The sequence below is a fragment of the Labrus mixtus genome, chromosome 17 (assembly GCF_963584025.1).
Source record: "Labrus mixtus chromosome 17, fLabMix1.1, whole genome shotgun sequence".
Classification (NCBI taxonomy): Eukaryota; Metazoa; Chordata; class Actinopteri; order Labriformes; family Labridae; genus Labrus; species Labrus mixtus.
In genome coordinates, this window is record NC_083628.1 from 17,152,333 (window position 1) to 17,180,053 (window position 27,721).

The 27,721-nt window shown below is 37.9% G+C and overlaps 1 protein-coding gene across 1 annotated transcript; it reads left to right on the plus strand.

Annotated features, from left to right (window-relative positions):
* Positions 1-27,516, plus strand: galt (galactose-1-phosphate uridylyltransferase). The gene is made up of 11 exons (XM_061061303.1): positions 1-162; positions 4,879-5,048; positions 5,644-5,719; positions 7,202-7,250; positions 12,563-12,692; positions 16,903-16,959; positions 18,840-18,962; positions 21,624-21,756; positions 25,463-25,546; positions 26,156-26,310; positions 26,654-27,516. Exons 1-11 carry the CDS (start codon positions 126-128, stop codon positions 26,762-26,764), a joined length of 1,125 nt encoding a protein of 374 aa, XP_060917286.1. The 5' UTR covers positions 1-125; the 3' UTR covers positions 26,765-27,516.
* Positions 27,517-27,721: the final 205 nt, after the last annotated feature.

The following is a 27,721-nucleotide window of genomic DNA, read 5'->3' on the forward strand; positions in this document are numbered from 1 at the left end:
GGAATATCATTACAAGACGAAGAAGGAGGAAAGCTGTCAGGAAAGGTAGTGGCGTCTGTCAGTCAAAGTTCACAAAGACTTTATTTGCTTAGTGATTTGTCGACGGAGAAGCGAACCTGCACAGCATGAGCGACAAAGAAGAAGTCCAGTTTGATCCAAAAGGTATGGAGATGTTTACATTTAGCCTGCTGGAGTAACTATCAAACTCACTGGAAGTTATTTTCGTATATCGGTTGCAGACAACTTTTCAAATCTGGCGTAGGCTGCCTGTTTTATGCTACTTAACATCCACACATACGGTCTCCTGAACAGACCTTTTGGAAATGAATTGTGTGCACTTTCTCCACACGAGTACTTTTTCACAACACAGCACTTCTATAGATGTTGTCATCTTTGCCAAAGCGCGTGACTCTTGCGCATACACAACCCTGACCAAAAATTGCAACAGGTTTCTAATAGATTGTTAATTCTGTTGTCTTAAAAACACATTTTCTGTTAATAGAAAACCAATGCTATTGACTTTAAGCCAAATTGTTTAGTAGGTTACAGTGGTAAAACGAGCTTCTGTCAGCTCAACACTTTATTGAGACGTTCTTCAGGCAGTCTTTATTTTTGTGTGTCTATCTTAATACTGAATTAGATCGTGCAACCTGAATTGAATCAAGAAATAAAGCATATAGCCTACTTTAACTTGCTTTATTTATTGTCCGCGAACATAGGCTGCAGCTGATCGCACACTGGCCGTGACGTCATGTTCACGTGTTTACTTCCTGTTTTCCTATCATGTAACTTGTCTAACCAATAGGCTACATGACATCCCTCATTTTTTTTGGAAATAAACTTAATCAAATGGTGTATTTTTTTTACAGCTCTGTACACCAGAAAATATCATTTGTACATATTACTTTAACACAAAATCACTGAGTCTTTCAGGTGTCCTCTTGACTTGGTCTTCTTCCTCTTGACTGAGGTCTGGCCACTGGTATGTCTGAACTTTGAAAATCCTGTCTTGATGTCTGAGTGACCGTTGTCTGTGTGTTTGCTTCTAGCACTCTGTCCTCAGTTCTTATATCTTCTTGTGTACGTTGTACTGTCTTGTGATTGTCCGTCTCATATCTTTTTACATGTGTTGTGTTCATCCGATAGTCGCTCCTGTTAGAGATTCAAACACAACTTGATTTCCTGTTTTACTCAGCTTTCTGTGCGGTTTTGTGTTGAATGGGGTTCTGACCTCGTCCACTTTGTCTTGATGTAAGAGTACTTCGTCTCCAATATCCATGTTCGAATACTGAGCTACTCTGCATACAATTTAGATTTTCCTTTTTTGCTCAGCCTCTCTATCACGCACGTTCTGCTGTGCGTGACTCACAGACGTCTGTTAACTTTCCAAATATTTTCTGGTTAAAGAGAAGGTCAGCAGGGCTTTTCCCTGCAGGATCATGTTCTATGCTTCAATATACTGTACAGTCACAGTATTTTCTCAGTTCACATTTCCAATCAAGTCTTCCGCTTCAGCAAATGTTATTATTTTGATCAGTGATGCATTTTGACGCTCAACATCTCTATTTGCTTGAGCCCATTTTGGAGTTGTTCTGATGTGCTTGATTCCAATAGTTTCACAATAGTCTTTGAATAATTCAGACTTGAATTGTGGTTAGTTATCTGACTTGCAGGTGACAGGTAATCTGCATGTCTGCTGCAGATTGTCTCCAGGCTGTCCATAACCTTTTCTGCAGTTGTAGAAGTGGAAACATCATACTCATAATTAAGGCTGTAGTAGTCAACAACCACAGGTATTTAGTGATTGGCAGGCAGTGGTCATAGTAGGTCTATGGCGACATCCTGCCAGGGTTTGTCTCGTAGGGGTGTGGGTCTCAGTGGTTCTGGTGGGTCAGGTCTGGATACAATCTGACACCCGTGACATGCTTTACAATATTTCATTGCTGCTTTGTACCAGGCCACCAAACTTTGGATCTGAAATGTTGTTTTGTTCCCACTATTCCCAAGTGTCCTTTATGAGCTAACAATAATAGCTATATTGAGCTATTATTGTGGCAAAATAATTTCAAAATGCGTACACAGATCCACACATGCGTGAATAGATCCACCAATACACACAAATCCACAAATGTGGAAAAAGATCTCCAAGCAGTGGCATTTCTATGTGTGAAAAAATAGTTGAACCTTCTTTCTGAAATGGACCCCAGCAGAACCAGTAGTAGTAAAAACAAAAACATTGCCTTCAGGATGTTTATTTGCCTAAAAAGGATGATTGAAATGATTATCCTTAAAGTTACACACTGATATTAAGATTCTTCGATAGTGACTGTTTTGGTAGTGGAAATTGAAGCTAATTTTGAGCATAACTCAAGAATGCTATAATTGACATGGTTAGCAAACACATCTCAGGCGGCTGTGGCTCAATTGGTAGAGTTGTCCTTTTTTAACCGGAAGGTCGAGGGTTCGATCCCCAGCTCCTGCAGCTCCTGTCCGATGTGTCCTTGGGCAAGACACTTAACCCCGAATTGCTGCTTCTGCTGCTTCGTCGGCTGTGTATGAGTGTGTATGAATGGGATTAATTACTTCTGATGGTCTCACTACATAGCAACCTCTGCCATCAGTGTGTGAATGTGTGACCTGCGGTGTAAAAGTGCTTTGAGTATTCAGAAGACTAGGAAAGAGCTATACAAGCTCTAATCCATTTACCATCTTTGAAGAGTTGTACACCCATAAAAACATAATAGTTTCAATAAAATGTTTACCTAATTGATGAGAATGTGTGTTTTGTAGTGATCATTTTTAAAGTAACACATTGATTTTCAGAATTTACTGACACAAAATCTAAATATTTCAACTTCTGTTTGAACTTGATCATAAAAATATTTGAAATCAAACCACTGAAAAAAAAAAATCTAAAAAAGTTGTTTTTTTACATACATTGACATTTAGGGTTTTTTTTGTTATGGGAATGTCCCCTCTATGTACCACAGCTTTCTTTGAGTTTAAGCTAGCTCAATTTTAATATGGACCAATTTCTATGGACCAAACCTTTTAGGAACAGGTAAAAATAAGACAATGGAGAATGAGGGGGGTTCAGATTATACTCACTAAATGAAGGTTCAGTGATGCCATGCATATAGACTGTTTACAAGTTTGTGCGACTGTAACTGCAACTAGAATCAGCAAGGCTGAACTTCGCTGTGTGTGTGCATGACTGAGTGTGTATGTATGTAAAGCTCCTGCTGTGTGTTAACTTGAGTTTCTGCCTCATAGACACATCTCACTGTGCAATGAATAACACATGGGCAGCCCAGAGCTCTGTCTGTTCGTCTCATCTCCACTCATATATATGTAGAGCGTTAGCTGTCCATTATGTAGCCCAGGACACATGTGCGTATTACACACCACCAAACCAATGGGGACAAATGTGTCAAGAGTGATCAGATCTCAATCCATACTCAGGATGCACTGGAGTGCCTTCACACTTGTCCACTTGTATTTCGATCAGGAGGATATTGATGAAAGGTTTAAACAGAGTCCTAAGTCCTCCTCCTCAAGGATGAGGGATAGTTTCATGAAAAAACACTGACAGAGGCACCAAAGCTGCCTTATGAGAAATCCTTGTTTTGTATCTATGTTGAGCAAGTTAGCACCACTTTGTATGCAACACTGCTGTTTAATGAGTTAATTTGACATTTTTTGAAAACCTTAGTGTCTTTCATAGATCGATTGGTTAACCTGATCTTTATAGGCCTAGAAACAACTTACATAGCCTGTAATAGCAGCAGTTATACATTTTTACATTTATTTATGCAATGATGTGTCAATTGTCATGATCACTTAGGTGATTCTACAACAGTTGCTTTGTACAACAAAAGACACCTTCTTACCTTTTTGGACATATTCACTTACTTTAACAATAAGGTGTATAGAGAACAAACCATATGACGTATTTTTGGAGGCCAACCCGGAAGTAGCATCGCCATGGGTTTCGCCCATGAATTCGCCCTATGGGATTTTTGCATTGGATTTTGGATCATTACAGAAAATAAGATCTGTGGCAAACACACGTTGCTGATGTGTAGGCGTTTTGTTCAGCAGGATAATCTTCACAGATGAACGCCATGTTTATGATGTTTGAAGCGTTAATGCGGCCGACAGAAGTAAAAAGCTAACGTTATGCTATAGAGAACCACACCACGGTCGGATGGTACTGACGTCACTACCGTTATGCTTCAGACGATCTCCGATAAACTAATCCACGTAGTTTAATAAATTGTTTATTAACCTAATATTTGCCTTAACCTAAAGATTAAACCTACAGGAGACATCTTCGACTAGTGAGCGAGTTCCCGCCCTCTGTGTCCGGCGTGATGACATTTAATGTCCCCGACAACCACTGTAGTCACATTTAACCACTTGTTAGCAACCGCCTTTTTAAGGACACATAAAAACTTCAAAATTCACAAGTGGGGGTATTACCTAACGTAGTTTATGTGGTCTAACAAAACACCAACATCTCTCAAGCTTGTGTTAACCACAGACCTTATTTCAGGTGTCTTACCACAAAGCCATTCATAATTTCCCTTGACATTTAGATGATAGACCCCATGGCGCTCAAATGCTAACTTACTTCCAGGTTTTAGGACTCATTCCTGTGGCGCTCTATTGGATATGAATAGAACACATAACCTTCAAACATCTGTGCCATGTTTACAGTGTGTTATTCAGTGTGACTGCTGTAAATTTAGAGCTATCAAACAATTAGAATTAATTATTCTTTTAAATATAATGAATAATTAATTTGTTCTCAAAAATACTTCCGCTAACTGTAAACTATTTAGTCATTTATTGTATTATGTCTCCTAAACTCCTCAGAGCACCAGCATCTGCGCTATAATCCCCTGCGGGATACCTGGGTCCTGGTGTCTGCTCACCGCATGAAGAGACCCTGGGCTGGTCAGGTAGAAAAGCCTACTGAGGAACATGTACCCAGATTTGACAGCAACAACCCACTTTGTCCCAAGAACACACGAGCAAGTGGAGAGGTGAGAGCAGATAAATATCATATTTCTACAGTTGCACAAAAATATACAGGAAATCACGACTTGTAATGTATGTTCATGGTTTGGACAATAATGTTTGGTTCTCCACGGGTCATTTAAGCTCTAATAAACTGATCTTTTCTCAGCTCAAAAGGTCTTCCCCTTGCTCACACAGCTAAGAATTAGTCAGTGATCACTAAAGGAAATCGCTCCAGAATTATTATTTTTATTAATTAGTGCCCAGCAGTTATTATTAAAGTAAAAACACACATTGTGATACAAAAATGTACTTTTTGCCTATTTTTCCCATTAATCATCTGTAACTAAAAGTATTACTGGTATTTAACCATAATTATACTGGTGTTTGTCAAACTGATATTGTATTTGATATGTTTCTTGAATCTTCCAAACAACAAGGTCACCCTTGTGAAAGAGATCCCGATCTCAATGGGTTCTTTATCTGGTTAAATAAAGGTTAATAAAAAAAATAAAAAAAAACATATGCCAGTTATAACTGATATTTCTTTGGTACCACAACATATTTTTTGCTTTATGTTCCCCAATTTTTACATTTCTGTGTCCACCTATTTCATTCCAGGTAAATGAAGACTATCACAGTACTTTCATATTTGATAATGACTTCCCTGCTCTTCAGCCAGATGCTCCAGATCCTGGTAAGTTTCAATGCTGTAAATATATTTACTATAGCAAGTCATTGAAAAACATAATAGGAAATATTCAATCCACTGGTTGGGTGCTCGCACATTTTTTTCAACTGCTTGGGATGATGTCAGTTTGTTGCATATTACAATTTAATCTAGTTCTTTTTTTATTTAGTGAAATGCAAGGTTATAAATATTTATTAGTGCTGTCAATCTATTAAATAAAATAATCAAATTATTTACAGGCTTTGTAATTAATTAATTGCAATTAATTGCATATCGATAAAATGAGATGGATTGCATTACAGACCAATTCACTGCATGTCCCTGTTTCCACATTGTTATATCTAATTCCAAATTTAAACCTTACTCTGTTTTCACATTAGTAAGAGTCAAAGAGTGTATTTTACAATTTACTTAAACTGATCAAGTTGCTTCCCTTAAGTTCTCACCCACCCCTCCCTCCACACACACACATTCTGTATACACACACACGCACACACATTCTGTATACACACACACACACACACACACACACACACACACACACACACACACATTCTGTATACACACACACACACACACACACACACATTCTGTATACACACACACACACACGCACACACATTCTGTATACACACACACAACCACACACACACACACAGGGTAAACAATAACAAGCAAGCCTGTTAGGGGGCTTTATGCACTTGAACTTAAGTTACATCCAGTAACTATTACATGTCTGCTCAGCACTGCTTATCACGCCGCTCTCTCAGTTTGTCTCTATGTCACGTGTGTTGATCTCTTGTATAGATAAAATAATAACAGTCAAAGGGTCATGACATTGTTATAATGTGTTTTCATCAACTTAAGAACACTACCCTGGACGTGTGTATGATCAGTGATGAATGACATCAGAGATTTTTACCTGTTATTTATCAAATTAACACGTTATTTTGACAGCCCTAACAATTGTATCCAAAACTTAGACATCAAATCATTTTTGACATGATTTCATGTCACAATGAGCAATTGACTAAAATGTAATGATGTCACAATAACAACTTTCATATTAGTCGATATCAATAATTATCAAATGTCAAAGCATTATTTCTTCCGATTTGAAGGTTGATTTTAGCTTCTGAGTGAAATCTGAAGAAACCAGAAAGTTAATTCTAGGTTAACCATTCTTTATAGTTAGAACAGGACAAACTACACTCTTTAATTCTGGGTGGCAACTAATGTTTAAGGCGCATTAGCGGCCCCCTTTCCCAGTATTTGGGTAGTTTAATTACAGGTTAAAATCTATCAAACTTTTTTTTAACATTTGTTATATTTATATCGACAAAAATTTAATTGCGATAATTATCGTTAACGTTGTATTGCCCAGGCTTAGAATACACGTGTAGAAGGATCAATGTGCTTGTCCCTCAATTTTCAAAGCAAATAAGTTGTTGAAGGCATAACATGATGTTATTTATGTTGTTTTTTTAGGTGTGGATGAAGATCCATTGTTCCAGTGTAAAGCTGCCAGGGGTGTCTGGTAAGAACAAAGCTTGATGTCACATTTTACTGCCTTATTGGTAAAGGTTTTGCATTTTCTGTAAGGTTGAAGTAATTTCAGCAACTTTTTAGTTTGATACACCCAATTGTGTTTAAAGGAAACAATTAAAGAGACTGTAGGTGATAAGCAGCCAGCAGAGGCACTTGGTTACAATTTCTTCTTGTACACCAGCAGATGGCATTATTTTCCCACAATGTTGATAAATACAAAAAGTTGTTGTAAAAGTTGATAAATTATCTGTGAGTGTCTCAGGAGATCTAATCCTTTTTAGATGCTCAGCGGAAAAACCTCCCTTTAAATCTATACGTTTATGGGCTCAGGGCCCATGATGGAAAGTGCATAAAAGTTTCTGATCTAACTTCCAGAAATTCCAGAAGAGTATTTTCCCATTCTCCTTATTGCTAAAGGAGCCCAGAGTTTACAACAATACAAAACAAGTTTTCTTAAAAAACAATTTATGGCAACCATCTGCTAGGACAAGCAGACAGACGGACTGGCAGCAAGCAAGTTTAGGATATGATATGCTGTTGACCAAATTACCCAATTTGCAGATCAAATATGTATTTTGTATTTATATTATAAGTTAAGTGAGCTCCTCTCTTGTTGCCCAGCTCAATCACCTCAATCTTACCTACCAGGCTGCTGCTGACCATAGGAGAGAATAGGTCTGTCTTTGACTTTCCTGAAGATGTGGAAAAATACATAGAGGAGATTGGAGAACGAATGACTTGAAAATTATTTGCACATAATCCAAATAATTTATTTTCGAGCCATGATATAAAAAAGTAAAAATGTAATGAATTCAAAATGGATATATATATATGTGTGTAAATATATATCTAGTGTAAGTGATGCGAATTGTCAATCAACAAGCAATGTTAGTGTTGCTAAGAGAGTTTACAGAATGGTTCCTCATTATGATGTGGACCCGTTCTAAGTTTTAGGAGGAAGTCTAATAAGGGTTAGGGGTTACCCGTGTGTTCAAATCAGGCTTGTTCAGGACAGGGTGGGGGAAATCTCTCTAAACCCACCATTTTTATTTCTTCTCATTAAACCAAATGCCTCATTCTGTTATGATATATTTAAAATCATGAAGGATTTGATGAAGGATTTCTACTGAAAAAGTAGGGGGAGATACCACTATATATACAGCATTAAAAAAAACAATGTTGAATATCTTAATTGATATTTCATGGACTGTAGAGGCCTATAAAAACATATCAATGTATAACAGGTCATGAATAGAATAAAACAGTTAAAATCCAAGGTAGTGTTCTTACAGGAACACTTTACTGGCAAATGAGACATCTAAGATCAAACCTAGATGGCCAGGACAGGCTTACTCATCTTTTTCTTCTAACTCTGGAGTTGTTTTGACAGTAATTCACAAATCCATTCCATCACAGGATGAAAAGGTAATTGAAGATAATCTTCTCACTTCTCAGCTTAATTAAATCAACGTTTATGGACCAAAAAATGATGATGATAAGTTCTATAATAACTTATTTTTCAGAATATCATCATTTGCCAGGCAAGCACATTGTTGGGGTGGACAATACCTCTCTAATATCAGAGGCTGTCACCACAATAGTATAATCATTTCAGACCAAGCTGTTGTATCTTTGACTCTTGTGGAGCCAAAATTGATACGCCAATCCCCAAAATGGAGATTTTATATCAAATGGATGCAATATTTAAAGTTCCTACATTTCTTATACATCACAGACATCTGCCACAATTAGGTGGGAAACCTTTAAGGCATTTATCAGAGGTCAGATTATTAGCTACGCAAGAAGCATATCAAAGTGTATTAAAAAAAAAATTGACAGCTCGAATACAATATTAAAATACTTGAGAACAAAAGTTTTCAGGAAGAGCAGAATAAACAAGAAATCTCAAAACAGCTGTTACACCTTAGAACCTAATACAACGAAGAAACTATGATCATATAATGGATTCAACATTTAAATCTTTAGAAAGATGGATGACTCTTCCTATTTACCTCATTGGGAGGATAAATATATTAAAAATGAACCTCATTACCCAAATGTTTATACTTATTTCAGAATATTCCTTTGGCACCACCCGAAGTAACATTTGCAAGAATTACATCACTTGTTACTAAATTTATATGGAATATGAAATGTCCCAGAGTGTGCCGGTCTCTGTTATATCTTCCATTCGATACTGGGTGGTTAGAATGTCTTAACCTTTACTGGTAAAACTTGGCAGTGTAGTTGAGGACCATAATGTTTTATTTTTGCAAAGGAAACCCTCCGACATGGATGGATAAAGAGGCGTACTCCTTCCAGTTACTATTACACTTATATCTTTATACTGCCAGTTTAAAACGTCTAAGAAATCATACTACTCATCCTATAGTTCTTAACATGGTTAACATATGGTATGAAGTTAGGAAATAAATGAATATGTCTAATTCTTTGTCACAATTTAGCCCAATATGAGGCACTACTGCATTAAAACCAGGCAAACTAGATGCTGGATTCCAGATATGGACAAAAAGAGGAGTATAATATTTGACATTTATAAAGAAGGCGTTTTAATGACATTTGAAGACATTTCTTTTGTGTATACTGTAAAATTCACTTCTTTAAATATTTACAACTAAGGAGTTTTATTTCTTCTTTACAAAATGTGTTATATTTATTATTATGAATTTGAATTATGAATTTGGACTCGGAGCTCTGATTTTTAGATGAAGCTTTTTCCTCCTCTCGACACAAGCTGTAGGCTAACTCAATGTTTTACTTTGAAGAAGGTTTGGATGGTCCTTCTGAAGCCTCTCAACACCAAGCAATAAGAGCGCTCTTAGAGTTGCCCTATAAGTGTTCTGACTTTTCCGTCAGGTTGAGGGACCCCCCCCCCCCCCCCCCCCCCGTTCCTCAACCCCCTTTGGGCGTGGCTGTGCCCACATTCAAAACATACTTTTGAAGAGCAAGAAGGAAGAGAAATGGACATTCTAAAGGTTTCAACATTTTTAGAAACAAACCTTCAAACATTTAGAAGTGTGAATTATTCTTCCCAATCTGCATTTTAAGAAAATCTATTTATTAAACAGTCAACACAAAAAAAATAGATAAATGAAATATAGAAATAGCATTTTTAAATAACACATTCCAATCTAGAGTCGATTAAAGTCATAGAATTCAAAACTGTCTAAGCATGCAATATCAATATGTGTGAGAGAAAATCCTAACCACTAGATGGCAGTAGCTTTCCAAAGTGAAAATATATACACAAAATCATGCCAACTCCTTCCTCTATAGCTCAGCCATTAAGAATCCAATAAAAACCAGAGTCAGAACATTTTATTGGACAGAAATTACGAACTGTTTGATTTGAGTGCAAATGTGAGTTCTTTGACAGTTTTTCTGGTCCTTGATGAGATGCAGACCTCAGCAGGAGTTTTCTAACCGGGAAGCGAAGTGACCTTTGAAGTCTCTGATTGCTTTTTTTATTTGCTCCTCAGCACCAATAGTGTCAAACACTGTCCTATGATTTATAATATATTGGGTTTTTTTAATACTTTATTTATAGCTTCTTCTTTTTTTTTTACAATACAGACATACAAGATAGATAAGAACACCCAACGGTATCACAAAAAATGATGGAAATAAAAGCAAAAAGAGAGGCAAGGGGCACACATCTAGATGTCCAAAGCTGACAGCAAAAACGAATTCAAAAAGAGACTGCCCCTCTTTTAAAAACGGTCCTGGGTAGAAAACAAACAAAACACAAAACAAAAACAAAAACACACACATATGGGTGGGAGTCAGTCAGAATCATCAGTCAGTATGCCAAATAAGGCAGAGTTTGCACATAATATAGACATAGCATAGCAGCACAGACCATAATGAATACATTTAAGTTTTATCCAACAACATCAGAAAGGGTTTCACCACCTTAATGAAATAACCATCAGAGTTCTGCTTGCTAAAACGAATCTGCTCCATCTTAGCAATGAGAAGCATTTCAGTGAGCCACCTTTTGAAACATTGGGATGTTGTAGACTTCCAGTTTAGCAATATCATTTTTTAAGCTGCAACCATGCCTGCCGTGAGAGCATGTTTTTGGTGGGAGGGAAAGGGCCTTGTCACGTCAGAGCTGCCGAAAATTGCCAAGTTGAAGTCTGGCTGAATATTTGTTTCATATTGTTTGGAAAACCAATTCAATTCAATTCACTCCAGAACTTACTTAGTACTGGACAATGCCAGAACAAGTGTGATAGTGAACCTTCTGCAGTATCACACCTATCACACAAGGGGGAGACTGAATCAAACATTTTACTTAGTCTTGTTTTAGAATAATGCAGTCTATGGATAACTTTGAATTGAATTAACAGACAAGCCCTCCTCCCACAGTTCATCTGACACTGGAAAACCTAGTTCTTCAGCCCAGGCCTCCTTGAGATGACTTGCACTCACTGGTGTCATAAAAACAGATACAAAGCGGGAGACCAGATGTTTAGAGTTTGGATTTGGTTTGAAATAAGTATATCATAAAATATTTGGCTCTTTGGTTTGTTTATAAACTGTGGGATTGACTCCTGTATTAAGTGCCTGACTTGAAGGTAACGGTAGAAATATGATTGAGGGAGATTAAATTTAGTTTGAAGAAATGAGGCAAATTTGTTGTCCATACAGAGATCTCCAATACAGCACAGTCCCCTCTCCCTCCAGTTCAGAAAAACACTGTCCATTAACCCTGGCTTGAATAAATGATTATATGCTATAGGAGTTTGTACCGAAACATTCGGCAGACCAAAAAATGTCTTAATTCTTCTTCATGGAATTTCTGAGAATGAAATTATGACCAAGTAATTTGTGGGAGGGCTCTGCTCTAGAAAAGAGGAGCGCAGGAAGAGAGGTTCCTGTAACTGACATGGCTTCGATTTTTAACCAGAGTGGGGAGACGGCAGACCAGTGACCATCAGGGAAGCCCTGTTGCCAAAAAGTAAAAGCTCTTGCATTTGCAGCCCAGTAATAGTGCTTAAACACAGCCAGCCAACCTTTTTGTGTACTCTAGTTCCTGCTTAGCAGTTACAGCCTACATTTTGAAATGCTATTACAGACCACGTGCATGTGATCAGCTTACACTGAGTACCATGTAACTTACTAGAGCAGATTTGCTCAATTAGAAGATGCTTAACACATTTATATCAATAAATGGTCAATGTTTGATAACTGTAAATCTTTTTTATATATCAAACTGGTGTTTTATTATTTCTATAAAACCAAAATCTTTCTGCTCTTCATCTTAACTCTTCTCAGTAAGGTCATGTGTTTCCATCCCTGGTCTGACATTACCCTCCAACTCATGAAACAACAGGAGGTTGTGGAAGTGATTGACAAGTGGGCAGGGCTTGTTGAAGAACTGGGCAAACTCTACCCCTGGGTTCAGGTACGGCTTGCCTGCATACACACAGTCATCACTCTTGAAATTCACATATTATTGAAACAATTACTTCCAGGGCTGGATCATTTTAATACTTTAACTTACCCCATTCTACTTTTTGGTTGCAAGTATAGAGTACTGAATTTGTTATAACTATGCACTTTCAAACAATGATGAATTGACATCCATAGGTTCACATAGCTAGCAATTTAATTGTTTCCATCACATACTGTTCTGTTTTTTGCTGATGGATTTTCTCAATTCAAAAGCGGCTGTACATCTTAACAATTTGTTTAGCAGACGCATTTGTCCAAAGCAACGTACATTATTTAATTCCTCAAAGAAGTCAGGACATCTTAATTACAGCAAATCTGACAAATGCCCCGTGGCTCTGTCCACCCATCCAAACATTGGAAAACAGTAACTGACAAACTCTCCTCCATAATAGGCTGCAGCATTCCAGTCTGAAAATAGACGAAACCCAGTGACTCAAATTACTTTCAAACTACATAACGGCAAAATTCAGGGCAATAACTGAAAACCAAATTGACCTGTTTGATCGTCATTAGGCCCGTTTCACTCAACTCCTTCACTCAATTATAACTTGTTTCATTGAACTCCCACTTAGTCAACAGCAACCACAAACCCAACCTGCCAGCGAAGCCAGTAACTCTCCCCACATGAACCTTAAACATTGGAAAAAACTAAAAGTAAATAAAAAAGGGGAAAACACAGCCCACCACCAAACAAGATGAACCTCCACATTGTTCTTTATAAAACTAATGCATTCTTAATATTCTGATTTTTGTTCTTCTTTCTCCGATCTCCTCAAATCAATGTTATTAATCGGCGTATACGTACAACTGCCATCAGTTATATTTCTGACAGGCATTGCACAGAGGCAAAGCACAACATTGACGGCAGTTCTTGAGAGCTCTAATCAGTATAGAACAACTTAGAGCAGTGAACAGGACCACAGCCAATCAGAGGCAAAGACCCGCCCGAGCTCTGTCTCTTATTGGTTTAGACCACGATATGATCCTACCATGAGTGTGAGTTCGGTCACAGGAGAAAACAGAGAGATGATGCGCTTGCGAAAGAAATCTATGTTTTCACCCGGGCAGCGTCAGGTGCACCAGTGCGACCCAGAAAAAATGTTGGTCGCACTCTGGAGCCCTGCTGGATCTGCAAAAACGGCTATTAGATCTTGAACAACAACATAGTAGAAATAAGGATCCACAATTACTTCAACAGATGAGACCATTTAAACAAGAAATAGATCAAATTTATTCTGAGGAAGTAGAGAAAAAGCGCAGGTTTACGAAACAGAGATATTATGAGGCTGGCTCTAAGGCCTCTAAGATGTAAGCTTGGAGGCTGCAAAAACAGCAATCAGAAAACACAGTTTATGAAATCAGGGAACCTACTTCTAAAGAGACTACATATACATTAGAGGCAATACAAAAAGCATTCAAGAAGTTTTACCAGACTCTGTACACCCAGGCTTTACCATTTGATGCCTGTACAGCTGAACACTTTCTGAATCAGTTGGACCTGCCCTCTTTGGGGAAACTGCATAATTACAAACTAATCAAAGAAATATCAACTGGAGAAATTGGAAGGGCAATTTCTTCCTTGAAGTCCTGCAAGTCTCCAGTTACTGACGGATTTCCAGGAGAGTGGTATAAAACACTGAGAGAGGAATTAATAGCTATATTACACAATCATACTCTGTGGGAGGGAGTCCTTCCTCCATCTTGGAGAGAGGCGACTATTTCTGTAATTCCAAAAGAGGGTAAGGACCTAAATGAATGTGGGGCAACTGTTAATCTATCCACCAGGAGGAGCAGTGACGATCAAGTGATAACTGCATCTGAAAACAGCCGCGTGTAATAATGTATGCGTCAGTCTTGCGCGATTTGTGTCTCTTTCTCCCTCTCTCTCTCTCTCTCTCTCTGTGAGAAATAGCCTACTGTATCAACACCCTCCTAAGTATAATCCTAAATGTAAATTAGTATTTTTGCCTCTGCTATTTGGACATGGAGTGTTTAATCATGCCTCTTTTTCCTCTCAGCATCTTTTTTTCTCCTCATCGCTCAAACCCTTTGTCCTACCACTCCTCCGTACATTAATGTTTTCTGCCTAGAAAAGTATGTGTGAATACGTTTTATATCTGTTCTTGGTCTGAGATCAATTTGAAAAAAAATATATATTCCTAATTGTTTAGCAAGAGTTTCGGAGTAGCTCTGCAAAAGCCAGAGGTAAATTTACCCGTTATTAAAGTGAATTGATTTTCAAGCAACAGTGTCCCATCCTGTTGGCCAACAAGGTTGTTCATTTATCATCCTACACGCATGATGTATATTAGCCTACTTGTACATTTCTTCGTTTGGACTTTTTAAGCATTAGTGTGTGTAAGACACCTCAAGATATGAAATAAACAAGCATGAAGAACACCTTAGATTCATGTTCTGCGTCATTATTTTTTTCAGACTTTTATCCAGGTTTAAAGTAAAACTGCAGTTTTTCATTTTTCCTGATATGCGGATCAGATTCAGCTGCATTTAATTTCAGACTGACAAAATACCCAAAAGAGCCTAAGTGCAAGGAAGTGCGCGCAGATGTAGTGGTGAAAATACACTCTTCCACTGTGGAAGGAATGAAACCATTAGCATTTCAGTGCGTCTTTTTGTTCAAACGTAATGGACAGTCCATCCTAATCGGTCTCCCAGCACCCGCATTGTCACACACATTGAATAAGGAACTTTGATCTGAACTCCAGCAGAGTTTTTAACATTTAATTTAAACATCCGTGACATTTGAAAAGCTTGTGAAGACAGAGCTTGTGAGGGAAACTGAGCAGGCACCGCAATTTGCCTATAGGGCGCATAGAGGAGTTGGAGATGCCACAACCAATCTTATTAACCTTCTGCTTAAGCCTCTAGAAGGTTACAAAACACATGCCAGATTGCTATTTGTTGACTTGTTGCTTCGGCCTTCAACACAATCCAACCCCACATCTTAGCCAGGAGGCTGATTACGATCAGACTCATGTTCTTCTTGCACTGGCTCACCTCAGGGCTGTGTTCTCTCACCCCTGCTGTATATTTACTTCACAAACATATGCAGAAGTAAACAGGATAGCAGGACCATTTTGAAAATTGCTGACGATTCAGTCATCGTGAGTTTGTTAAATGGGGATGAGTCCAGCCATGGACTGGTTGTGAATGAGTTTGTCTCCTGGTGTGAAGTGTCTTTCTTGGAGCTCAACATCTCCAAGACAAAGGAGATGATCCCATACTCCAAAACATCAGTCCACAATTATTAAAAACCAGGCGGTTGATTTGGTGGAAACCTCCAAATGACCTGGGACAATAATTGATTCAAAACTGACCTTTGAGAAGAATTATGAGGCAGTCTGCAAAAAGGCACATCAACGTTTGTTTTGTCTGAGGAAGCTGTCTCTATTTCATGTTGACAAAACCCTGATGATTTTGTTCTCCAGAGCTTTCATTGAATCAGACCTGTCTTTGTCTCTTGTTTCATGGTTTGGTAACCTGACTCTTAAGAACAAAAACGCTCCTAAACGTAGAAGAAAACGTTACTGGAACTCTCTTATACCTGCAGCTATAGCACTGCTGAACAAAACTAGCAAAAGATGATGCACTTTAACCATGCCGGGATTTTTCAGCTTCTTAACAGGTGTCTGTTTGAGGATTTCTCCATGGCCCAATGTAATCAATGTTGTTTGTTTTAACGTTTTAATGTTTCCCTTGAATTGTTTTTATATAATGTGTTGTATTTATGTCTGTAAACGCTGAATTCCTGTCTGCACATCAAGTTTACCTTTCGGTACTAATAAAGAAACCTTGAACCTTAAACCTTAAAGATGTAGATGAGTGAACTCTTTCAATGTGTGTCATGGCTTTGAATTGTGATGGTACTTATTAATATAAAATATCAATACACTAAGTATCTAGGCCTGACTATACAATAAATAAGGTATACTGTAGGTTGATGTGTAGTTGTGAGGGAAGCGCCACCTCATGGCGGGGGGTTTATAACCTATACTGCAGCCAATCAGCAGGGGGAGCTTTACATTTTTTGGCTTCACTTGAGGCGAGGTGTCGCTGTTGATTAAGTTATTATTTTTGTTTTGTTTTGTAAGGTAAACTAAACTGTTGATTCCCCTTTTCTCCTATTTTCTGCTTTTTAGATCTTTGAGAATAAAGGAGCCATGATGGGTTGTTCAAATCCACATCCTCACTGTCAGGTACTAAATGCACACATCCATACTTAAAAAAGGAATTGATATTACATGTTTGACAATGAATCAAAAACTAAATATATACAAATATATTTATATCATCATTTATAAAACAAAGGAAGTTAAAAGAAAAATTAATAAAGTTGTGGCCTTTATGGAGAAATAGTCTAAAAGATCAAATGATCGCTATTTACAGGGAACGTACTCTAACCAACTCTTATATTCAAATGCTTTTCATCAGATCTTCCAGAAAAGTTTGATGCAAAAAAAAATGGAAGTTCTATCTTCTTCAAATTATGTATATATGATGAGATCACAGTTTTTTATGAATTAAGATGCAAATATTCTACAACAGCAATAGCTCTCCTTACTGGAAAAAGGAATTGGTATGGTTAAATTATTTGAATGTATGTGGTTTAATATATCCACTTGAACTCCACTTATAAAACAGTCTAAGACTATAGTGACTGTACATTTTTGTTGAAGGGCGTGATCTTGATGGCACTGCAAATTTAAATGTCTCATCATCAGGACATTTGTTGTAAGATTCACATTTATTTTCACAGGCATTGCCTCTACATATCTACAAGCCTATAATTAGTCATAGTCAAAGGGCCACCAACTGGTAAGGGAGGAAGGCCTTGATTGAAAAAGCACATGACATTTACATGGTGTTTTCAACATGATTTGTACAGCAACAAAAATAATGATTTTAGCCCATTTGCTTCTGCCACCAAGAGGGCACAGGCAGTGACATTTTCTGCCTTGTACTATCCAAAACCCATGAAAATTATATTTTACTTTGACTTCTACATATCCTCCGGCTGCAACACAGTGTGCACAAAGGTACATGGGCCCTTCTGACGCTGCTTTCAGTTTGAATTGTGAATCATAATAAGAATCGGCTAAGTCAGAATCAGCTTTATTGGCCATTTGTGCACATACAAGGAATTTGACTTCAGTTGATTTAGCTCTCTATGTACAAGAATTCAAATTAAATATCAGAATCAGAATCAGTGTTTATTGCCAAGTGAATTTTCACATACAAGGAATTTGACTTGGTTTTTTTATCAGCAAGGAAATATAAAAACAAAAGAGCTCCTGCTGACAGCTTAAATAGAATAAGATACAAATATTGTATTATATATTAGAAAATGTATAATAGAATATAAAATATAAAAACATAAAATGTGCAATGGAGGAACTGTGCAGGTATGTTCTAGTCTGTGTAATATAAAGTCTAGTGTGCGTTAACGCATAATTTCATTATTATTATTATTATTTTTTTATTATTGCAAGACAAGAGACAATACACTTACGATACAACACAAGAGACAATTACAGTGAGCACAAGCCAGAAAAGGGGTATTCATGTTTTACTTGAGTGTGCGTGTTTGTGTGCGTGTGCGCGTGTGTGTGTGTGGATGGAAAGTCAGAGTGAGAAAAAGGAGGAAAACAAAAACAAAGTCACTACGAAACAAAAAACCAAAACAAAAAAATGATAAAATAGGTGAATAAATAAGTAATTTCATTCCGTGCTTAGGCCCAGTTTGTCCTAGAGCAGTGCGAGCACTATTTCTTCCACAGCTTCACTGGTCCACTGCTTTGATGTCCTCACAACAGGTTTGCAGAGCTTTAGTTTCTGCTGGTAAGAGGAATCAAATGGACCATTGCATGGTCGGAGTGACCCATTGCAGCGCAGGGGGATGGCTTAATAAGCGTTGATGAAGGTGGTGTAATAGTGGTCCAAACATTCCTCTCAGGGCATTGGGAAAAGTACGGAGGTTGAATGCTGCCTTGAACCGTTTTAAAATATAAAAGTAGATACATTTTTTGGATTCCCAGTGTGTCTCATCATGCTCATTCTTCTTTATGCTTTTTGTTAGGTCTGGGCCAGCAACTTCCTGCCAAATGAGCCAGCTCTTTCAGATCGCTGTCAAAGAGCTTACTATCAGAAACATGGACGGCCACTGCTGATGCAATATGCGATACAAGAGGCTGAGAAAAAGGTACAGCTATGCACATATACAATTCTACAATTCACTTAGCAGACGCTTTTATCCAAAGCGACGTACATCAGAGAGTAAGAACAACACAAGCAAGGATCTATAAAAAAGTAAACAACGTCAGTAAGAGCAAACGATCAGCTTTGAGTCTGATTGGACACACAGGTGCTGATAGGCATTGCACAGAGGCAAAGCACAACATTGACGGCAGTTCTTGAGAGCTCTAATCAGTATAGAAACCATCTTATAAGTCATCGTTATCAAACAAAAACCATCGTTACAACTATCATCATCATCAATGATATCGAAACCATCATCATTAAGTTAGTAGGTGTTCATAAAGAGCTGGGTCTTTAGCTTTTTCTTAAAGGTGCAGAGGGACTCTGCAGATCCAATGGAGTTTGGAAGTTAATTCCACCACCGGGGGGCGACAGAGGAGAAGAGTCTAGTCAGAGACTTAGGACCCTGTTGTGAAGGTTGGATCAGACGCCTTTCATTGGCAGAGCGTAGTGGGGGGGAGGGAGTGTAGACCTGGATGAGAGAGTTAAAGTAAGGAGGAGACGTTTTTGTCGCTGTTTTGTAAGCGAGCAGCAGAGTTTTAAATTTGATGCGAGCAGTAACTGGGAGCCAGTGTAAGGAGATGAACAGCGGAGTGACGTGCTCTTTTAGGAAGGTTGAAGGCCAGTCGTGCTGCTGCATTTTGTATCATTTGCAGAGGTTTGATAGTGATATAAAAGTTAGCTGGTCATCAATCATGACACCCAGGTTCCGGGCAGACTTTGTGGGCATGAGTTTGGTTGTTCTAAGCTGGATATTGATCTGTGGTTGCATAGAGGGACTGGCTGGGAGGACAAGGAGCTCAGTCTTTGAAAGATTGAGTTGGATGAATGAACGATTCATCCATTTAGAGATATCAGCAAGGCATGACGAGATTCTTGCAGAGACTGTAACATCATCTGGCGGGAATGACAGGAAGAGCTGGGTATCATCAGCATAGCAGTGGTATGAGAAGCCATGAGAGCGGATTATTGAACCAAGTGAGCTTGTGTATATGGAGAAGAGGACCAAGCAATGACCCTTGAGGTACCCCTGTGGATAAGCTGTACGCTTTGGACACTTCTCCCTTCCACGACACTCTAAAGGATCGTCCAGAGAGGTAGGACACGAACCAGCAGTGGGGCAGATCCTGAGATGCCAAGTTCAGAAAGCGTGGATAGGAGGATTTTATGGTTGACTGTGTCAAAGGCAGCAGACAGGTCTAGCAATAATAGAACTGATGACTGACCCGCAGCTCGTAGCGATTCTGTTACTGACAGTAGTGCAGTTTCAGTAGAGTGGCCCCACTTAAAGCCTGACTGATTTGGGTCAAACAGATTGTTTCTGGACATGAACTCAGAGACTTGCTTAAAGACTGTGCGCTCAAGTATTTTTGACAGAAAGAGAAACCGGTCTGTAGTTTTCAACCTGGGCTGGGTTTAGTGTGGGTTTTTTGAGCAGAGGGGTTACCCGAGCTTGCTTGAATGCGGTGGGGAACACACCCGTTGACAGAGAGGAGTTGATGATATGCTTAAGTGCAGCATTAAGCGGAGAGGAAATGGTCTGCAGGAGGCTTGATGGTATTGGGTCCAGAGGACAGGTGGTGGGCCGAGGGTCTAGCGCAAGCTTAGAGACTTCATCCTCAGTCAGAGAGGAGAATGAGTCAAGTGAGGCACTTTTGGTTGGTGCCTTTGGGCTGAGTTGGTCAGGCTCAGAAAACTGGTTACTGATTCAGTAAAATACGAGGCAAACATGTCTGGTGTGAACAGATCGGAGGGTGGAGGAGGAGGTGGTTGAAGCAGTGAGTTAAAAGCAGAAAACATTTTTCTTGTATCTGATGCATTGCATATCTTGTTCTGATAATATGTTGTCTTGGCTGTTTTCAGGCTGGAGGAGAATGAGGCAAGTCTTTGCTTATAGTCATTGAGGTCAGCGGACTGTTTAGATTTTTGCCATTTTCTCTCTGCTGACCTCAGCCCTGCTCTTTGCTCTCGTCTGTAGAGAACAAGCAGTACATACATTTAAATACAAATTAATTTCAAACAGCTATCCACTACATGGAGGGTAAATGTTTATCCCAACAGTCATGTAAAAACTTTACTGAGTTATAATAACAGCGTATTACGTAGCTGGGGTCTGGGCAATACCAGCAAATATATTTTTGATTATTTATCAATTTCCTGATCTTATAAAATGATCCACATTATCTGTGACTTAAAGCAGCCATCATAGGAAGAGGTTGAAATCATAAGATGTGACCTATGCAGTTGACTGCCTCCCCACTCCTAACCTCACTACACCCCTTTCACAAAAAATCCCTCTACCTCCCCCTAACCATGTTTCACTGTTAGAATAAAAAAAAATCTTGACCAGATTTAATTGGGGTTTCAGTTACTTAAGCATAATGGAAATGTTGTTTAAAAATTGTCTGAAATAACATGAAAATGCATAGATCTCTGTCAAGATAACACAGACTCATAGACTATACTGTAATACTCAGGTTGAATGCTTACTATAGTGCGTATAGTCACCCCCCAAAGGCCCATTCTGAGTCAGGAAAAATCCTGTCAATGATATATTATTTTTTCCCTGTACTTTCAAAAACATTTAGATTTGTTTATTCTCTAGGAGCGGCTGGTGGTGGAGAATTCTGATTGGCTGGCAGTAGTGCCATATTGGGCAACATGGCCTTACCAGACGCTGTTGTTACCACGACGACATGTCCTGAGACTCAATGAACTGACAAGAGATGAGAGAGAGAGTGAGTATGTTTGCTAGCACAAAGTGCCTATGAGAGCAACTCGGCAATCATAGTTAATGCAACTAATGTGGCACAAACTGTAAATCACCAGGTTGGATTCCTGACCAGTTACTTCTATGCTCATTCAAAGCACATTCATTCATCAAGGGGAGAAAACTATTGATTTTATATCCCTTATAATAATTTATTGTTCAGAGAGATGTTTGAAGTGATTCTAAATTAGCATCACGTCAACTGCAAACAAAAGCAATTTAAAGTCCAAAAAGTAAAATTTTGTTTATAGCAGTTTATTGCAAATGGTCTTGACAGGTGTTACACTAAATGTTGTTGCATGTATGTTTTTCCAGCCTTTACAACTATAAGTAAAAAATAAATAAACATTAACTTGTCTTCATATCAAATGTTAGAATAATTAGCAGTAACAGTTGTTGGTGTTGTCAGACCGTAAGTTAGATCACCTATCATTAGGTTGTTGACTGTTGAAGAGGTGTTTAGCTAAAATACTTTTGTTTTTCAGTTTTGTATTTTATTAGTAAACCCAATACAAACATAGAAAAAAAACAATGTTTGAACATGGATGACTGCTCAACAAAGAATATTAATTTATAATCAGCTCCATATGTCAGTAGAATTTAAAGGTCACCCACTAAAATATAAATAAATCAAGCATGTCACAGATTATGTGCTTAATTTGCTCCATTTTTGGATTACTGGACCAAATCATGTAGAACATTATTTGTTTTTTTTTCATTTTCAATTATATTCCTATGACCATAAGATAATACATACTTCACAGTGTGTAATGTTAAATGTATGTGTTCATCGTGCTTAGAAGTGACCAGTAGGTGGCAGAATAACATCAGTTACTACATGTAGACATGTAGTGATGTGAAAGTTAAATAAAGCAGCTAGTCCAGCAAGCGTGAAGTCCAAAACACTGTGTTTTTATTAATATAAATTAAAACATGATATGGTAACAGGACAGGGTAAAACTTATTCAAGAGGAAGAAGAAACAACACAAAATGGATTCATTGAAACCGCCAAATCTGTTGAAACTGCCTGAAAATCTTTCGTACAACTTTCTCACAGATCTTAAGCTAAAAGCAGTCATGTAACCTCAATGATCTCAAAGACTCTATGATAAGGGATCAAATTGTGTTTGCAATACATTATACAAGAATCAGAGAGAAATGACTGCGAGAAATAGAACTGACATTGCAAAGTGCTATTAAAATGTGCCCGGCCAGTGAGCTAGTACGCCAGCATGTGCTAACTTTGAATGAGTCTGCAAGCAAAGATAGTGAGGATATTAACACTTTGACAGTAAAAGGAAAACCAAAGAGCAAGTATGAGAATAAAAACATGGACGAGAAGTTCACTTGCAAGACATATGGTGAAAAACACAAACCAAGACAGTGTTCTGCTCATGAAAAAATATGTGCCAAGTGTTAAGGACAAAACCATTCAAAAGATGTACCTCTCTAAAGACAGAAAGAAAGGGCGTAAGGTGCATGCTGTGGAAGAAACAATTGCCATGTGATGATTTGAGTGGGACATTTTTCATCAAGACAGTCTCACGTGATGAAGATGACAGCACACAGGAGGCTAGTCAGACTGTAAATACAGTGATAGTCAATGGCACAGCTGTACCTTTTAAGACAAAGCTTCTGAACACCTAGGATTGGTGAAGATTCATCAGATAAACAGTGAGAACAAAGTGATGGATAAGCAGCACAGAGAACCAAACCACATGTAGTGTGAGGTAACGTCAGACATTGCAAGAGAATTTCCTAATGTTTTAGGTCATTAGTCATGCCACGCCTGTAGGACACGCTCCAAGGAGAGTGCCTGCGCTGCTTTGAGCCAGCTTGAAAAAAAGAGCTGGGGTCTCATTTATAACCTTAGAGTGTGCAATTTCATTATGTTATTTGAAACAGAAGTTGTAGGTGTCGTTAATTGATGTAAAAGCAAAATAGAAAATGACATTAATTTATGAGAACAGGAAAGTTAGCTAAAGCAAAACCAAGGTCGGCAACCAGGTTATGAACTGTGAATGTGATCGATACAACAATGGAAGTTTTTTTGATTTGATTTTTTATAGTTTTTAAAAAAAAAAAAAAATTTCAAATACTGTCATATACCGTATACGGTGGCAAAATGGCAGGATGGTATGGTATTATGAAAAAACGAATACCATCATAGTTTTCAATTCACAATTCACCCATCCCATTAAGAGCAACCTTGGTACCTTAGCAGCTAATATCAAACCCACTGCCAGAAACTTAGGAGTTACATTTTACTATAAACAGGGGTCAAAGTTATATTACATAATATAAATAATATCAAAAGTTACATTACATAATTGTTGAGCCAGCCCGCAGCCTTAGATCCCCGGGTAGGGGCCTCCTGGTCGTTCAATAGTCGATACTTCAATCTAAAGGTAACCATGTTTTCACCATCAGGGCTTTGGAACGACCTGCCAGAGGAGATAAGGCTAGCAGAATGACTGACTTATTTTACATTTCTTAAAAAACACTTCTATAGACTTGCTTTATGTGATGTTGTCTTATTTCCTTTTATCTCCTTTTTTATCTTTTAGCCCATCTTACTTCTTTTACTATTGTGATTCCTTTCCCCCCAAGTACTTCATTCATTTTATTGCACTTTTGTTTTTTATTCATTTTGATAGTTTTTCTTGATTTATAGCTTTAATCTCTTTTTATGAGTTTGTGCAGCACATTTCATGCAGAAGCAATTCAAAGTTCATTAAATTAGATAGATAGATAGATCGATACTTTATTGATCCCGAGGAAAATACAAAAGAGAAAGAAGCTTCAATAAAAGATAAAAGAGCACAGAAAAATATAAAGTGAGATGCACATGAACCAGAAACATGTTGTAATACTCGCAAAACTTGCATTTAGTGTATCTGTATTTTTCTACCAAGCTATCTCCCTGGCTTATTATTATCAGCAGTTTTACCTTTTTTTAGTAATAAAATCTTTAAATTCTTTGAACAGCTCAATCAGCAGCGTTTGTTGAAAAAAACGGCACTCTAACTTTCCCTTCTGTGTGACTCATCTCGTGACATTACATGTACAGGATATGAAATCTTGCTCAGAGTCTGTGGATATTTCTTTAAGACACACCGGCTTACCTGGTCACGACCCACACCTCATCTATAAAGCACCTGTGCAGGCGTGCAATCATTGTTTGTTTGATCTCCACTGGAGTCAGAGTGGAGTGTCTAAACTGGGTGATTTTTGAAAATGTCATGACAAAAGAGAAGTAAGTCAAAAGAATGGAAAGGTTGTTCACCAGTGTATCTGCTTACCAAAGTTGGGCGTCTGTCTACAGGCAGCCTCCCTGGATTGCTGATGTCCTTGTATTCCATTCCTTGTGCATCATTTCTGGTGACCTCCCAGTCACGGTACTTCTGTGGGAAACCAGATTGGCGACTGTGTCCCCTTACAGGCTTTTTGCTCTAAATCTTCCATTGCCTCTTGGAGAAAAAAAATTATATTTTTACTTTACAAGTTTCAAAGTTGCACATTCTTACATCTTTCTTTGCTCTTAATATAATATATAATAATTTGTCTTTGCTTGAGCTCCCCTGCCTAATGCTTTTAATAATACACATTTATCAATTCACTGACTTTAATTACTTATTCTGTCTGTCTGTCTGTCTTTCTACCTATTTATCAGGTCTGGCTGACATTATGAAGAGACTGTTGACCAAGTACGACAATTTGTTTGAAATTGCTTTTCCCTACTCCATGGGCTGGCACGGTAAGAATAAAAACTGTTTGTATTAATGTGAGAACACTTTTTAAGTCTCATTTCCTACTTACATAGATTGACAGAGAAGTGAGTGACTGCTGAGAAAGATAATTTAAGTCCATCTGTACATTTATAAGCTGTTGTTGCACAATAACTCCATAGTTCATGATGTTCTAGGGTTTCCCTTTCACACAACTAGCACATTGACACACCTCCTATGTTTTATTACATTTAGGCTTTTATGTCTTTAAGTATTAAGTCATGTCAACTCTGAACTCTCAGAAATTCTTTATTTGTTCATTTTAGTTTGGTTTGGTGCATCCCAGAGACCGTCTATTTTATATAAATAGTCCTACGTATTTAATTCTCTTGAAGTTGATTAGATACTTACCACAGAGTATCTGGGCCAAGTAAAAAAAAAAAACATACAATTTTGAGATTGAAAGCACAATTTTTCGAGACAAACTTCCTACACTTACGACTTTATTCTTGATTGTATTTTCTACCTATATAAATATATATATTAATTATTAACGAGAATGAAGTTGTTTTTTTAGTCTATGGTTTGATGTTTTTCTTTACGAAGGGCAATTTGCTGTCTTTGTTTTCTTTGTTCAGGCGCACCCACTGGCACCCATTTGAAGGAGGACAACACTCACTGGCAGCTACATGCTCACTATTACCCCCCTCTGCTGCGGTCTGCAACAGTTAAGAAGTTTATGGTGGGTTATGAGATGCTCGCCCAGGAGCAAAGGGACCTCACACCTGAACAGGTAAAAAAAACACAACAAATACATTATACAAATCAAGCTGGAATATTACTATTTGGGGACTGCAATACATACATATTGAAGAAAAAATATATTTGGACAAATTATTTTGCAGTGTTAGGTCCTCCTTTAGTTTTAAGTATGAACATTTTTACCATATTGAAATTAAATGTATTGTTAAAAGCTTTCTCCCAACCTAGGCCTTTGAAAAACCTGAATTAAAAGCAGAAACTTTTACAGCTTTATTTAACAGTGCAAACCCCAGAATACTGTATATTTTCTCTCTGCCCTGTTTTTGTATTAAATGTCTCTTTAAGCTTTGAACTGTTGTTTTTTTTTTCCTCAGGCTGCTGAGAAGCTAAGGAACCTACCTGAAGTACACTATAAAACCAGAGAGAACAGGGAAAGGGGAAAAGGAAAGGAGAAAGTGTGTGAGGAGGGGAATAAAGTGAATTGATCTTGTCTAATGAAAAATGATGGCTTTATTTGAACTATAGTATACTAGATTTTTTGTTGTCTTCTTTCTTTTTTATATCTTTGTCATGATTTGTTCCTTTGTTCTTTAAGTCATGTTTAGTCTGTAATCTTGCATATTGTACCTTTTCATAATTGTAACACCCAGACTTTGATTATAAATAAGAATGGATGAAAAAAAACAGTCTTTTAAAAACTGTGAGTGAGCTTACCCTGTGAGTGTCTGACCAATCAGAGATGTTCAGCACTGCAGGGGCTGCATGACCTGCGGGTCTTTTTTTAGGGGTATATCGTTTACCCCAGAACTACTTGTGTCCTAATGAAAAGGGTATTTGCTCAGTGAAGCTTTGAGTGAGAGACCTGCGATCAGTAATAATGTACAGCCTGTTTCATCTGTTTGGCACTAGAAAAATCTATTGTGCCTTTTGCCATTTGTCTTTTCAGTTTGATCGCTGCGACCCTTTCACACCAATCACCATTCCAGTCCTGGTCCTCCCAAGTCCACTTGGGATTCTTCCATCACCACTACTGGTGTCTAGACTCCATCAGGGGGTATTCTGCTGTTAGCCTAGCTACCTTTTAATGAAGATATCCTGATGATGGAGTGTAATCGCCAAAGACATTGCGAATTTGTTCTTTTTAAAACTTGTAAATGAAACAATTATCCATTCATAATATCTCCTGTTTGAAATACAAGTTGGCAGAGAAAAATGCCTGCCAAAAGGCCCACATCCATGAGACTGGTTTTGACATTGGTTGCCTTGCATTAGTCAGACAATATTCACACCAACCTACTTCTCCATAGGAGGATATTGAAATTCACCTTTTTCTTAAAGCCTACATCTACACTCGACTTTCAAGTCAAAGCTTTTTTATATAGCTTTTTAAATGTGGGAGAGATAAAGTGTGCATTCAAAATGAATTTAAAAAAATGGCAAAT

What these genes read in the sequence shown, in the direction of transcription:
- galt (XM_061061303.1), top strand. Translation starts at nt 126, where the DNA reads ATGAGCGACAAAGAAGAAGTCCAGTTTGATCCAAAAG. An exon ending in AGTCCAGTTTGATCCAAAAG is followed by an intron (nt 163 to 4,878) that starts GTATGGAGATGT and finishes TAAACTCCTCAG; the next exon opens with AGCACCAGCATCTGCGCTAT. An exon ending in CTACTCCATGGGCTGGCACG is followed by an intron (nt 25,547 to 26,155) that starts GTAAGAATAAAA and finishes TTCTTTGTTCAG; the next exon opens with GCGCACCCACTGGCACCCAT.